The following is a 16,187-nucleotide window of genomic DNA, read 5'->3' on the forward strand; positions in this document are numbered from 1 at the left end:
ACTATTAAGAATTTCAATTCCCCTTGTCCTCCTACTAAATCCAAAGGAATATTTGTGAGTGGCACTCTAAATTGGATAATAGTTAAAAGAGGTGTTAGTTCTAAAAAATATGTAATTCTTTCCTTTGATCTTGAGAAGGAGACTTATAATAATAAGCTAAGTTGTTGCTGCTGCCGAATAATGATGGTGTCAAAATTACCTCCATTCCTGTTCTTGGTGTTTTCAGTAACTGTCTTTGTGTGTTTTTTGAGTACTCCAACAAAACTCATTGGGATATTTGATTGATGAAAAAATATGGAGTTGCTGAATCCTGGACTAGATTGGCGACGATTCCAATTAAGGAGCTAACCCTTCGTACACATCACTCGCCTCGCTATACTGAACCTTTGTTCATTTTTGGAAACAGTATTGTAGCTAAATTAGCCCACCCAAATTGGTGCCAGAGAGAATCGAACCTCAGACCTAAAAAGGAGCACACTCTCAGGTCCCAAGCCAATATCAATGCACCAACCCAAGTGGGTTGGAAACAGTATTGTTCTGCGTACATTTACCAAATTTGTCCTATATAACTTAGATGATGGCAGCTTGGATGATTGTCTTCCAGAAACCAATATTCATTCTAGAAAATATATTTACCATGAGAGTCTTATATCACCACAATTGTAAAGACTAAACACACATACTTGTGGAGTTGAGTCTTTCAGGTTTTGATTATGTGAATTTTATTGCAACTCTTGTTACTGGTTTGACATTTTAGTACTTTAACTAGTTTGCTATTTTTCTTGAATATGTATTACTAAGTCTACTGATTACATACTAAGGTCTGCATTTTTTATATATTTTGCATTTGGTGGATACCATTACTGGTTGCATACTTGTATGCACTTTGTATTGCATCCTATCATTGTAGGACTCTCTGCTACCCTTTGTTTCTAGCACGGTGGATACTTTTACTTTATTGCAATGTAATTTATTGAATTTTGTTAATAAAAGATTTTTGTTGCTATTAAAAAAAAAAATCAAGGGTATTGTTGGAATTTTTAAAAGTCCACACCAAAATTTTATTTTAAAAAGTGAAAATGACATTCATTTTAAAATGGATTTTTTTTGCCTTGAGTAACACTCATTTAAAAACAGATTGAGTATTGGGTTATGCGCTAATCAAGCAGATTAAGCGTCTCCTGAGTCTTGATTGGAATGTTAAAATTTATCATTCTTATCGTGAAATAAATCAGTGTGCAAATAAGTTTGCAAATATGAGATGTTTATTAAGCAGTTACATTATGGTTTTTGAGGAATGTCCAATTCGAATTAGACATTTTTTTACTTTTGATACTATGGAATATTCCACGCATCGCTTGATCCCTTTGTAGTTTTTTTTTTTTTGGGGACAATGTGCTCTATGTAATAAAAACATATATAAAGGATCTACAAAATGAAGTTAGGACGGAGAGAAAGTGAAAAGAGAGAAAGAGAATGAGAAATGTCTAAACTAACACGTTACACTATAAAATTTATAAATAAATCGACTATCCATTATTGGGGAAATTAAAGATTAAGTTTTGTTAAAAGGACATAGTAGCTGATCAATTGGGTTGGACTAGCTTAGTTGAGCCCAATTCAAATTGGCTTTTTACACCTCCCCCTTGTATTGTTTCCCAATTTCTTTTGGATTTGGACCTGTTTAAATCTTAATGACTTTCTTCTTATTCAAAAAGACCCCACGAAGAATATCATTTTTTTTAAGTAGAACGTGAAGCTCATTGTATTGACTAACATTAACACATAATGATTGATCTTACTAACTATTTTGATAACAGTATCTGACTATTTAATTGGAAACAAACAAACAAACATACCAAGCAAGTGCTTACTTTTAAAAATATGATTTAGTATTCTTAATCAGCATTATTTTAAGGACGTTTAATTGCAACCACAAGTTTAGGATTAAAATATTTGATATCACGGTTCACCACATATGTTAGGTGTAGTAATTTGATATGGTAAACCAAAACAATGAGTGTTATTGGAGGGTCTTTTAGTGTTAAGATATGACAGCAATGCTGACTAAGATTGCAACATATATTTTCAAGATTTTTTCATTGAAAATTAATTTCAATTTTGATGTTTTTTAGAGACAAATGTTTGTGTTTAATTTATTAGAGAAATAATTTTTTTTTCAATGAATATTTAATGTTATTTTTTTAAATGGCAAATGTTAATTGTTAAATTCATTCTTTTTTCTTCCTATTTCTAGTAGTTCGAATCAGTTGAGTAATTCCATTGAACAAACAGTGATTTAATCGTGATTTAATCTTGAATGTCCTAATGGTGGAACATGTAAGGGTTATAGGGTGATCATTTTATGTTTCTTTGTTGACCTTTTAAGTTTTAAGCAAGTGGTTAACAATTTGAAAACCTAGTCAAAATAGAAGAACTCAACTTGTGTGTGTGACAAATTCTTATGCGAAGATTAAGAATTGAAATCGGCTTGCTGTAAAGCTTCACGCAGTTTGACACTATACTTAATTTCATTAATTAATTTGAAATCAGATAATTTGAATTACATATCAACTTTAACAAATTTATACAATCTCGACCGTTTAATTGAAATCAAACGACTGCAATGCAGTATCTCAAAGTTTATTGTTACTTCACACGTAACAAATATAGTCAATGACAATATGTTGAGTTTTGAAATGGTACGCCTTTGTGACATTTTCATACTTTGTGGTGTGAAAGTTTTAAATTGTCATTTGATATAATATTAAAATATTCAAGATTAAAAAAATCGACTATCAAGTAATGACACTAACAAAAATAAAAATTAACCCTGTATAATAGACAGTGAAAATATATTTAAAAAATTTGTGGAGAAGAATGACCAACATTTCACAATCAAGTTCATAATCATGAACATGAATTATGCTTTTTTACCAAACAACTTGAATTGGCTCGTGAATGACGATGATTCATATAAGTTAAAGTTGTTATAATTGGATAGTTTATTTAATATTTATTGGTTCACGTTGAAGTTGAACCTATTACAACAATATAGATGACACATTATTAATATTTTAAAGTATTTCACCAAAGTACAATAGTTACTTGATTTGTGTGGCTGCTAATTCGAATTGGTATGTGTTGTTAACTATGGATTGGCCATTTGTTTGGCTAATTACTGTTTTTGCTGACATTAATCGTGAAGAAATGAAAGCTTTAAATTATTTATATATTTTGGATTTTTTTAAGTAGTTAATCTAGTGATTAGATTTACATATATGTGCAGGAGTCGAAGTTTAAATTGCAGACATTCTACTTATTCATCTTTAAGGTGAAATTTTTAACCACTAGTCTACTTGATCAAAAAAAATATAAAAAACTAAAAAATATGGAGTTCAAATTCACACAACATATGATAAATTACCTTTTGTTTTTCTAAAAAGAAAATCTCATTCTTTTTTTTTTTGTCAAGTAACTTAGTGGCTATAAATTCTAATAGGAAGTCTGAGATTCAAATTATAATCCTAAATATATAATGCGATGTGGCTGAGTTAAGCTCACATGCACCTCGTACTTTTTATATTCACTTCCTATATTGCTATTTAATTTTGGTTTTGGTACAAAAGCAACTTAGGAATCTAATCTAAAAGTGTGTATGCATGAGCTAATTTGAAATTTTAATTAAGAAAATTAAAATTTTAAATAATTTAAATGTTTTGGTTCAATTTTAAATAATTATATGTAGACATAGAAAGTTTACATTTTTTTAAAAATACTATATATATACATTTGTTATCTCTATTATTATGATTTTTTTTTTTGAACAAGCTATTATTATGAATATTATAAAGAGTTGAATGCAAAATTACATGAGATAGATAATTAAATGATTGTTTAGTCCCTTAATATAAAGAGAAATATTTTTATTGATCTTAAAAATGAGAGCAAAAGAAAGCATTGGCACTTTTTTTATTTAACTAAGAAGCATTGGTACTTGTAATGTTTAACAACTCATCCTAAAATGTTTTTTTTAGTATAATACAACAATGAATAAGTCTTATAAAAATTTGGTAGTGATTTAAAAAATATAATATTTTGTTTCAAAAAGAAAAAACTACAATTCATAGGCCTTGATAACAATTATTTATTTTTGTCACAAAAAGAAAACAATTAATTATTTTTGGTTGTTGGTGATAATAATTATTTATGTGGGGAAGGGAAGAATGGTAACGATCTTGAGTCTTAGATTGAATATTAGCTCCATTGGTCGGCTATGGACAACTGCTTGGGACCATAGGCCCATTTTCTATTCTGGCGTCACATTTGTGTCTTCTCATCCAAATTAATGTGAAATAATTTGAATCGATTTTTGAAGATATATAGGGACAAATAATAGTAGTTTTGTTGTAAACTATAACATATACTAGTAATAATGTATTAAAAATTATTGTGGAAGGATTATGTGTGAAACATATGAAAATAAGATTACATATTTAAACTAATAAATAATTTTAAAAAGTTTGATATCTTTTTTGACAAAAAGAAAAAATTTGACATTGTAAACTCTAATATCGGTGTCAATTAAGAGAGAGACGAAAATGAGCTTTGACTTCGTCTTCTCTACTCATCGGTGACGTTCAATAGAAACATGTTATGAAATCTCTCAATATTTTAAGCCATCAATGTCAATCATGTCCTTTCGTGACAACCTTAGTTTCAACGTGATCCTTCAAAGATTGTGAAAAGGAAGACATGATTGCCAAAAAAAACTAGTTGGAATAGAATATGAAAACGACAACCGGCTCCTACAAAAGTTTTTCATGACACCAAAGTTTTTCAAGATATGTGGCACTCTTTGGAAAGATACCTAGACCACATCCACATGAGATTGCAAGACCCATAAGAAATGAGGTTGATCCTAAGTGCCACTGAATACAATACACGACTGAACCAAGATGTCTAGCTGAAATTGATGTTAGAAATGGAGCGAGTAGGCCACGTGTAAAAAAGTTACCTCTCAAAATAAGAAAATGATCAATAGAGTAATACATATCCTGATATGCATATTGTTGACTCTTTAAGTGATGCAGAGATAAAGAATGACTATAATCGAGAATATAGTGGTAGAATCCTCATGCATGCAATGTGAGGAGCTTTTTATTTTTCTTTCACCGGCCATCAAAAGAAATCCTCAAATCCAATAGAATGAATTAGACCAAATTCAAATTAAGATCGTATATCAGAGTCTGGTACTTCAAGATTTATTGGACCACCTGTTATCATATTTTTGTTATCGAAACACCCATCAAACTCAATAGTCTTGGGTGCGATAAATGAGTGTGTTAAGAGACTCACATTTAATAAAAAGATGACTTAAAAATATGTTTCTAAATATTATTGACTTGTTGCTTCAAAAATATAAAAAATTATTGAATTGTATGTATGATATATATTGAAGGTTTAATGGGTTCTATGACTCTATCTTTGAATTTTTCTCATATTCCTCTTTGTCTTCTTAATGAAACGGTCCCTAAGTTAGACTTGTGCATTCTTTGATTTCTATTGTTTCTGATTAAAATTACGCACTCAAGATTTTTGTCATATTATATAGAAAAGCATTTGTAAACCAAGAAAAGGGAATTAATTACTCAAGATTTGTTGAATCGCTCTAAGCATGCATGTCGTTTGCATTAAAGTATAACATTATATCGACTTGTTAGATAGACCAGATGAGGGAATGGCTGCCCAATATATTCCTGTCAACCCTTATCTTATTCGGATAGGAACAGCAGTACTCAAGAAGGATGTTATTGGCATGCCCTATACGTAAGTTCTAATCTATATAGTATATTTTTTCACGTATATACTATAAGATAGTTCTATAGTAGTATATAACATAAATATATGTTTACATATTCTTTATTTTATCCATCTTTAATTATTTTATTTTATCCATTATTTTATTTCAATTTATGCTTTGATATAGTTTACAATGAAGGAAGTCATGCAGTGGTTTTCTTTTGAGGAATGTTTTTATTACTAGTTTTCAAGTTTATGATTTGAAATGTCTACTTTTTGGACCAAAAAGAAGGAGAAATATATATATATATATATATATATATATATATATATATATATATATATATATATAGTTTTGTTTTTACAAAATACAAGAACAAGATGACAAAGAAGAAATAGGAGAAGCATCATCAAGAGAAGTGAATTTTGATTTCAATGAAGAGGCTTAACGTAAATTCCCTATATTAATATTAAGGAATAATTGAAACCGTAAATTATTGACGGATAGGGGACAAATTGTGTGCGAAATAAGGTCCTAGGTTTGGTCTAGTGGTGAGGAATTTAGGTAGTATATTATAGGTTATGGGTTCGATCCTCAGCTCATCGTAAAAAAAAAGTGTGCAGAAAAATAGAGAATTTATTGTAGGGAGGGAAAGTGTATCGGCGTGCATAAAAATAGTAAAAAAAAAAATAAAGAAGGTAAATGGTGGATTAAAATGAGGGTAAAATATAAAAAATATTTCAACAATCAACTATCTTGGTAGGATGTAACCAAAAAAACTATTTTGGTAAGAGAACTTTATGCTAAAACGATACTTAAAAAAGAACGAAATGAGTACTGATCGGTTAAGATGATAGACACCACACCATCATGATTTCTAGTTGTATATAACAAATTGATAAGCTGATCATCCCCGATCTGTTGTTAGTGGGTGAAGAAAAACACACACATTTAGTCCTTCTAGATTTTGAGTTTCGCGTGAATCGCATCAACATTCAAGACGTGGCAAGGTAACTTATTTTGTGATCATAAGCAGTAATGTTGGATAACATTGGCGGTCTTGTTTACCTTGACTAAAATAGTTTGGTCGCATTAGTTACTTTCCAATTTGAGTGTCCCTCTTTCTAAATCTACTTATATATATCGTGATATGTAGCAAGAGTGTCATTTAAATTGCCCAAAATCAGTTTTTCATGAAGCACAAAACACGTTGAAATTGATTGTCACTTCACATGTGTCACCATCTTCACCATGACAACATTCTACTGTCGTTTGTTTCTTCCTCCCAACAAATTGTTGATTAGTTCATGAAAACTCATTTCATTAAATCTTGTTGTTACTTGATTGACAAACTTTCCATGTTTTATTTTATAAGTAAGGGTAGTTTGGTCTTTTCTAATATATATTCTATTATAACTTCTACTTTTTTTAGTAAAACGTACTTATATCATTTCATTAATGAAAATATGTTCAATGCAATAAGGTATTTCAATTAATATTTGAAAATTAGTTACGCATGTGATCGCCTTAGTTGTACTATAAGCAATCCCATTATTTGTCGTCTACATTAAAGTTGTTATAAAAAAGAAAAAGAAAAAAAAGAGTCGTCTACATTGTGAAACTATTTCTCTCATTTTAGTATCTTCACGCTTAACTTTGTTATTCATATATATTCATTTAAAACCTTATATCTCTCCTTTTTCTCTTCTATACTTCTTTCGGTTTATATGAATGATCTCTACTGTTAACACTTCTAATACCTTTCACTAATTATTATCATCTCATTCCATCTATTTCTTACTCTTTTGTCAAAAAAATTATATCTATGTAACAAATAAACAAAAGTATTATTGACAAACCAATATCTAATATTGCATTATTATCGTCTAAAAATAATTAAAATTACATTGAACCTTTTTAAAAGAAATAGGACCTTTAAGAAAAACAAATAGATAGTTTTTTTTTTCTTGCAAATGGAACAAACAAAAAAAGAATGGAGGGAGTATATTTTGTTGAGAGTTAATTCATATTACCTAAGTATTGTCTAATTGTGTTACTTGTGTACTAAGATAGAAGCTTATCTAGTTGTTAAGTGTGTGTAACTATTTTCTGTTTTGGTTATGACAGTTAGGAGTTAGTTAGTGATGCAGTTACTTGTTTCTCAAGTAACATGTGTGATCAATAAAATACTCTCTTCCTTTTCTCCAATTTTCATTCTTCCATAGATTTTACAAAGTGTGTGTGACAACTTTATTAGACGCGTGGCGCCTTGAGCCTAAACATAGTGTATGTGCAATTGTGATCATATGATTATGTCCCAATATATTTATTTCTCTTTTTGTTTATTTTCAAAGAAAAAATCCACCTCGTGAATCAAAACTACAATGGAGAAAATTGTTGAAAAATATTACCTCTATATATTTGTAATAATCTTTTGTAAATAATCGCTTATCTTTTCAAGAAATAAATATTAAAAAAAGCATTTGATTTATATAATGTACTTTCCGACAAAAGAAATAATAATCCATGTTCTATGGTGGTACTTTGAATTGAACGTATCATTTTCTCAAATTATAAGATATTTTGTCGTGTCACATTAGATCACAAAATATTTGTACTTTTGTTCTCCTTTTGTAGGACACTTCGCAACGCAAATTGCATCTATACATGCAAGTTGGAATATTCAACCTGTAATAAAGTTTTTTTTTTTTTTTCTATTAAAACCAATAAAAAGTGACTTAGTTTTGTGGCTTCCTTTAAAACACAATCGAAACTGTACCTCTCATATCTCACGTGACATCAGGACCGACCCTTTCCGTATTTTGTGTTGTACAGAAAACTGAAAATAACAATACAAATAAATAAATAAATACAACAATATACAGCAGTATTCAATTATTAAAATGTTGATTCATCACCCTATTTTGCTTACTTTCTACTGAATGGAACAAAGGTTTAAAAAAACTTTGAAAATGCTGGAAAATGGTACAAATATTTATATGCAAGATAGTTGTTTATTACTGCATTTAATATTTTGCTTATATAATTGAGAAATCAAAATATTTTTAAATTTTTTTTTACGCAATTTTTTAAAAAAAGTTAGGGAAGAGAGATTTGAATATCATTTGAAGTTATAAAGTCAAACTCTTATTAATGATGTCAAATTTAAATGTCTAGTATATTGTGTCCAATGATTACTAATAAAAAAATACGTGTCACTGAGATATTAGTTATGAAGTCTAATATAGTAAAATGATCTTTAAATTTGTGTATTTCTTTTTCTTAAAATATAGAAAGCGTTCTTTTAAATACAAAGTTTACCTCTTTTATCACTAATTTGATGGACATCTCCGATATCTGAGTATTAAATTGTTACTCTCTCTATTTTTAAGCGAGTACATGTTTGTTATTTTTTTCAAGATCCATTTAAATATTCCATTTTTTTTAATTGTAAAATTGAAAAAGTGCACTCTTAACAAATAAGTGTTTGATGGTGTAATGCATTTTTTGTTGAAGGAAATATTGAGACTACATCAAACACGGATTTGGATCCTCTCCGATTTTCTTTAATGTTTTCTCTTTTTTTTCTTCATGTAACAAAACAAATTAATTATGGGTCCACCACTTCATTTTTCTATATTGTCAATGTCGTTTTTCTTTGTTATATGTTTTTAAATGGGAAATATGAAATTGCTAAAAAAATAAAAAATCCTTAAAACGCAAATTGGAATAGTCTATCCTTATTATACATGGGACATTCATAAGCTCACCCAATGACAATAGGCTTAGTTGGATTGGATTATGCCTAATCTTGATATAAACAAGTATTTCTATATATAGCTATAGATGCACATAAATATATTAAAATTTTAGAGATAATAACTTACTAAAATTTATTTTCATTTTAAATTACTAACAAAAAAATGAAAACTCATGTAGTGAATCAATTTGCGAATACTCAAATACAAATTTACTGAAGTTTATAGACACAAACATAAATTTATCATCTCTAAAAACAAAAAGATGAATTTGTGAAAAAAAAACAAACAATTAAGTTAATAATATAAAACGGCATACTCATGCCTACAAATATTATAACAAAATTCAAATGACCAAAATATTTATACCTCTGGATCTGCATAGTTGATGACATAATCATTGATTGAATAAGTAATTGATTAAAGTTTATTTGTCAATCTAAATTAAACGAACACTAAACTAAGATGATAAATCAGACGAACATCACACCAAGACAAAAAATCAACAATGATGCGCTAAATTATTTTTGTTTTGGTATCTCAAAACTCAACTTTTATTCCCCGTCCTTTGTTATGTTGAATTATTGTTAATCAGATCATCGTTTTAAGCATAAACACTATTGTGATTCACGAACTTCTACGTACCTTTAAAAATGTTTAATGGAATATTTATTAGATATTGAATAATTTTTATAATCACTTAATATAATAATGTATTATTATTTCTTATCAAAAAACTAATAATGTATTATTTTCACACAAATAGGGTTGGATCTAAATCTAACAAAATGAATTATACTTTTACAACGTGACTAATCAGAGTTCAAATTAAAAAAAAAAACTCATATTTTATCTTTAGAATTATCTTATAGACATTGAATATGAATTACTTCTTATGGCAAAAACAATTATTCCCTCCAATATGAATATATCTATATATAATATATATTAATATTACTATTTTTTTTAGTATGTACTATGTACAATATGAAGAATATCATATCATATATATAATAATCACATTATTAATTTTCTTTTTGAGTATTTTTTTGGTACAAGTTTTCTTTTTGAGTATGTACTATGTACAATGTAGTGATGTACATTATGATGAATAATATGCCAATAATAATATTTTTACCAAAAAAATAAATATGCTCAATAATTTGCGTGTTTCAATCAAAAAAATTATTTAATTAATTAAATTGCGTGTAATTTTGTCTTTTTGATTTTTTTTTTCTATAAAACAAACTCATTGGCCACCAACCTCAAAAAAATAAAGACTCTGTTTTTGTGTGTTTGGATTCTCTTCTCTTTGCTCCCAAATTTCCAATTTGTATATTCTTGCTTCTTTCAATCAAAATCCAGTTCATTTTTCCCAACTGGGTCTTGTTCAATCTCTATTAGGATTGTCAATTCTACGTTTCTGAATTTCAAAGTTTCTTCCTTTTCACTTTCTGGATTTGGGTTTGTTTCATTTCTCATCTGGGTCTCCAATAGAATTTGAATTTTCAGGTATTAAATTGAATTAAGTTAAAGTTATTGTTTATAAAGTTTTTATTTTTGGTTAATTTTGTAAACTGGGTTAGTTCAATTTTGTGTTTTTTTCATGGGTTGTTTGGTTATTAAATTGAAATGAAATTGAACTAAACTGGAATTATTGTTAATTGTTCATAAATTGTGTGTCTTTGGTTCATTTTGTAAACCGGGTTAGTTTAATTTTGTGTTTTTATTTTTTTATTTTTTATAGTTTGTTTGGTTATTGAATTGAACTAAACTGAAATTGATGTTCATAAATTGTGTATCTTTCGTCCATTTTTGAAAACTGGGTTAGTTCAATTTTTAAATTATGTGTTTGTTTTGGTTATGAAATTGAAGTTATTGTTCATAAAGTTTATATCTTTGGTTCATTTTGTCAACTGGGTTAGTTCAATTTTCGAATTGTGTTTTTTAAGGGGTTGTTTGGTTATTAAATGAAGTTATTGTTCTTAAAGTTTGTTTCTTATGTTCATTTTGAGAACTGGGTTAGTTACTTTTTTTTAATTGTATGTTAATTTTTTTTCAGGGTTTGTTTGGTTAATCTGAAATTTTCAAAAGTTGAAAAGTGAAAAACTGAAAATGACAATAGGAAATCTTGCACCTAAGACAGAGAAGAAGAAATCATCATCAAGAAAGAGCAAGAACAAGGCTATTGTTAGTGAAAATACACCTTTGTTGCCCAAAAGTCAAGCCCATGAAAGTGATTCTGGGTTTGATGATTTCAATGGAGCTTCATTTTCTGGTGCTGTTTTCAACTTGGCAACTACAATTATTGGTGCTGGAATCATGGCTTTGCCTGCAACCCTGAAACAGTTGGGATTGGTTCCTGGTCTTGCTGCTATACTCATCATGGCTTTTTTGACTGAGAAGTCAATTGAGCTTTTGATTAGGTTTACAAGGGCAGGGAAATCTGTTTCATATGCTGGTTTGATGGGTGATTCCTTTGGGAAATATGGAAAAGCTTTGGCACAAATTTGTGTTATTGTTAATAACATTGGTGTGCTGATTGTTTACATGATTATTATTGGTATGAGACTATGACTATTCTTTAATTTAGTACTTAATTATATATATGTGAGGAAGTTCATTATTCTCATGGATTAAGGTTCTGTTTGGATAAACAACTTAATTAAGAGCTTATAGCATAAGTGTTTATCATATTGGTACTTATGTATAAACTATTTCTATAAGAAAAGATAAAGTCAAACTGTTTTCAAAAGCTATTCTGTAGAGTTTAGGGAATTAAGCTGAAAATCCAACTTATGGACATGTCATAAGCTGTTTCCATAAGTTTTCTCAAACAGTCCTACAAGTCCTTATGCTAGTAGATCAGCTCAAATAAGTTAATCCAAACTGTCCCTTAATTTTGTTAAGCTTCAATCTCTATAAGCAAGGGTTTAGGTTGTCTAATTTAGTTTTTTATTGTTCACTATGCAGGTGATGTGCTTTCTGGAACATCATCAAGTGGAGAACATCACTATGGTATCCTTGAAGGATGGTTTGGCGTGCACTGGTGGACTGGACGGACATTTATTGTCCTTCTTACGACGGTTGCTGTATTTGCACCCCTCGCAAGCTTTAAGCGAATTGGTGAGTGTCATTCCTTTATTTGAAATAACAAGAAAAATGGTTGTCATTTTGTTTTAGTTTCGATAACAAAGCATGGCTACTTGAGCTGTTGTCATCAAATTAAACATTAGTGTATCTATTGCTAGTGTTACAGGTTACAGCCAATTTTAATCACCATTAAGGCTTGAGATCCATTGTGTATCCCTAATAATTGCATGTTACTAGCTTTAATTGTTTTGTTTTTCTGTTACACAGTTTGGTCATGCTTTAAAAATGTCTTTCTTGTGGTTGAAATTAAGTGAAATGAAAAAGAAAAGGAGAATTTTGGATAAGTGTATGATGTTTGTTAGCTGTTACAAATGTAGCATCAACACTTCAGATTGAAGTCGTGTTTGGGATCTGACACACATCGGTATCCAACCCTGACACGACAATGATGCACATTCAATCACTTCCATCTCTTCAAATTATTACCAGTGTCTGCATGTTAGTGTCACTGTCTTATCCTGTGTTTATGTTAGTGCTTCATATGTTGTTAGTCTATATCATTTGTTTGAACCTGGATAACATGATTTAGTGGACAAAAAGTTATTTTACTCTGAATCCTCATAGGTCTTGTATTTCAATTGCACATATTAATATCTTTAAACATTATATTATTTTGTTTCCAAGTTAAAATATTAGCAAGGTCTTCTTTTAATCTATTGGACTTGCAATAAATGCATTGAGGTTTTACATGTATGCTCTGTGGTTGCAGATTCGTTGAGATTCACATCTGCACTTTCCGTTGCACTGGCGGTCATTTTTCTTGTCATTGCTGTGGGAATTTCTGTTGTGAAGATTATAAGTGGAGGCATTACCATGCCGAGACTCTTCCCAGCTGTTACTGATGCAACATCAATCTTTAACCTATTCACTGTGGTTCCTGTGTTTGTGACTGCTTATATCTGCCACTACAATGGTACGCATTTTATACGATCCTTCATCTCAAACTTATTTTCGTTACTTTTGACGTTTTTATGCGAATTTGACTTATAAAAGGTATTGAAAATCCGAAAGAGGTGACCCTAAAATTTGTTGATTCAAATGGTCATATCCTTTGCTCAATGATAACATCAAGTATCTATTTGGATAAACAGCTTAATTAAGTGCTTATCATACAAGTGCTTATGTATAAGCTATTTTATAACAAATGATAAAATAAAGTTAAACTATTTTCATATAAGATATAAGTTGTTTTGATAAGCTACCCTAGATAGCTTATGGAAATAAGCCGAAAACAGGTTATATACATGTCACGATCTATTTTCATAAGCTCTCCCAAACATTCTCACAATTGTTTATCTTAGTAGGCAAGTTCAAATAAGTCAATCAAAACAACCTAAATGCAAGATTCTTACCTGCTTGAAGTGGTAATAGAAATGTCGAACCATGTGTGATTACTTAATGATAGGCATTGGTAACTGCTACAAGAGTTTCAAACTTTGTGTGAGCGTGACATTATTATAGTTAGCTATTTATTTGCGAGAGTCTTACATGTTTTCTCTTTTTTCTTCAGTTCACAGCATAGATAATGAGCTCGAGGACAACTCACAGATGCAAGGCGTTGTACGTACTGCCCTCGGTCTATGCTCATCCGTGTACTTAATGATAAGCTTCTTTGGTTTCCTTTTATTTGGCGAAGGAACTCTTGATGATGTGCTTGCCAATTTCGATGCCGATCTTGGAATTCCTTTTGGTTCTTTGCTCAACGATGCTGTTCGTATTAGCTATGCTGCACATCTCATGCTTGTATTTCCGGTTGTCTTTTTTCCATTGCGACTCAATATAGATGGTCTTCTCTTCCCTAAGTCAAGACCTTTGGTTCTAGATAACTTCAGATTTGCATCAATGACTGTTGCCCTTATCGGTGTTATCTTCCTTGGAGCAAATTTCATTCCTAGCATTTGGGATGCTTTCCAGTTCACTGGAGCAACCGCTGCAGTTTGTATAGGATTCATCTTTCCAGCTGCCATCACACTTAAGTGAGTTTTCTCATTGAATTTCTGTTCAGTAATGAATTTAGTTCTCCAAAGTGATTATTTTGTCTTCAGATAATATGATTAATATCTGAAAGAAAAGATTAAAAATTTCGACGGGATAAACTCGCTTGATTAATTTACTCAAGTGTAGAATATTGGTTGCAGTGTTGTTAAATAGCGCAGATAAATTTGAACAAATCACTATATTTTTGTCATACATTATTTAGTATAAAATGTTGTCAGGTAGTGGCTATAGTGACACTATACTGCTATAGCACTGTTGCATAGTGACTAGCGGAATATGAACGAACCACTGTTTACTGCAATCCGCGATTGACAACACTGGTCATTTGATCGAAATTGTGTTGAATTTGTATATCTCGACAAAATGGCAGCAGTGTTGGAACTGATCTAGGAATTTTGAGATGGTATAATCCTTTGTATGTTGATGCTTTTGCTATTAACTAAATTGACTTGTCTTCCACTATCTTTTTAACCACGCAGGGACCGCTACAACATAGCGACTAGATCGGACAAGATTCTATGTGTTGTTATGATTGTCCTTGCAGTCTTCTCAAACATTATTGCTATATACAGTGACGCCTATGCATTGATCAAGCAGAACAATACTTCACGTGAATGATGGTCGCAGTTCTTGACGAAAGGAACTGAATTGGTCGGGTAAGTTTGGTCAGTCAGAAAATCAGGGTTTTCTGAGAGGGTCTCATGAGTCGTCGATTTTGAATAAACATAGAAGCTACCCTGTGTACAAAATTGCTTCAGAAAGTGTTGAGGCCTGCAACACATTCGGCCTCGTTTGTATTTTGCGAATTCCGTTATATTTGTTGTTATATGGTTCTTGTTGAGTAATACTCTCTTTCCCTGATTTGTTCAAAAAGATGTAATAGAACTTTTTAGTTGGCATTTGTATGTATTGTATTGAGTGAAGGAATGTACCATGTAAGAATGGTTTAGTTCTTGAATTGGACAAGAGAAGAAAATTACTATATTTTTGAAATTTTTAGATGTGTAAAGTAATTGTGTTAATAGTTGGCATTCTCATTTTTCCATAAAGTAGAATTTCCTTAGCATATAGTGTGATGTAACTCACATAATAATGGGATACCAGCTGTTCACCAGCTCAAGGTGCCACCTAGGGACATACGTGATTGATTATATACGTAGCACCAACATTTCAGATCAAACGTGTGTCCAATATTGAAGACGAAACTTCAGATTATAAACCAATCACTTTCATTTTGTCTATTTGTTTGTGTTAGTGTCATGTTTGATGTTTATGCTTGTGCAGGTGATCATAGTAATTGATGTCATCTTGGCCATTGTAGGACCTTGTGACAATTCTAAAAAAAAATCTGCATTATCACATGAAGACATAAGCTATTGTTTTTCTAAAATTTTACAACTATTTGTCTTAAAAATAAATGTACTAAAACTTTTTTTTTAACAAAAAATGTACTAAAACCTTGAGTTGAGCACAAA

General features: G+C 30.1%; 1 protein-coding gene across 1 annotated transcript; it reads left to right on the plus strand.

Annotated features, from left to right (window-relative positions):
• The first annotated feature begins 10,692 nt into the window (after nucleotides 1-10,692).
• Nucleotides 10,693-15,705, plus strand: LOC123893026 (amino acid transporter AVT6A-like). Its single transcript, XM_045942941.1, has 6 exons — nucleotides 10,693-11,073; nucleotides 11,624-12,124; nucleotides 12,535-12,687; nucleotides 13,424-13,627; nucleotides 14,225-14,690; nucleotides 15,192-15,705. The coding sequence occupies exons 2-6, from the start codon at nucleotides 11,677-11,679 to the stop codon at nucleotides 15,328-15,330; spliced, it is 1,410 nt and encodes a 469-aa protein (XP_045798897.1). The 5' UTR covers nucleotides 10,693-11,073; nucleotides 11,624-11,676; the 3' UTR covers nucleotides 15,331-15,705.
• The last annotated feature ends 482 nt before the right edge of the window (nucleotides 15,706-16,187 follow it).

Source organism: Trifolium pratense, linkage group LG6, assembly GCF_020283565.1.
Source record: "Trifolium pratense cultivar HEN17-A07 linkage group LG6, ARS_RC_1.1, whole genome shotgun sequence".
Classification (NCBI taxonomy): Eukaryota; Viridiplantae; Streptophyta; class Magnoliopsida; order Fabales; family Fabaceae; genus Trifolium; species Trifolium pratense.

Excerpts from the sequence above, each read along its gene's own strand:
- LOC123893026 (XM_045942941.1), top strand. The coding sequence starts at position 11,677 with ATGACAATAGGAAATCTTGCACCTAAGACAGAGAAGAAGAAATCATCA. Across the intron at positions 12,125-12,534 it reads TGTTTACATGATTATTATTG|GTGATGTGCTTTCTGGAACA; the intron begins GTATGAGACTAT and ends TTCACTATGCAG. Across the intron at positions 13,628-14,224 it reads TTATATCTGCCACTACAATG|TTCACAGCATAGATAATGAG; the intron begins GTACGCATTTTA and ends TTTTTTCTTCAG.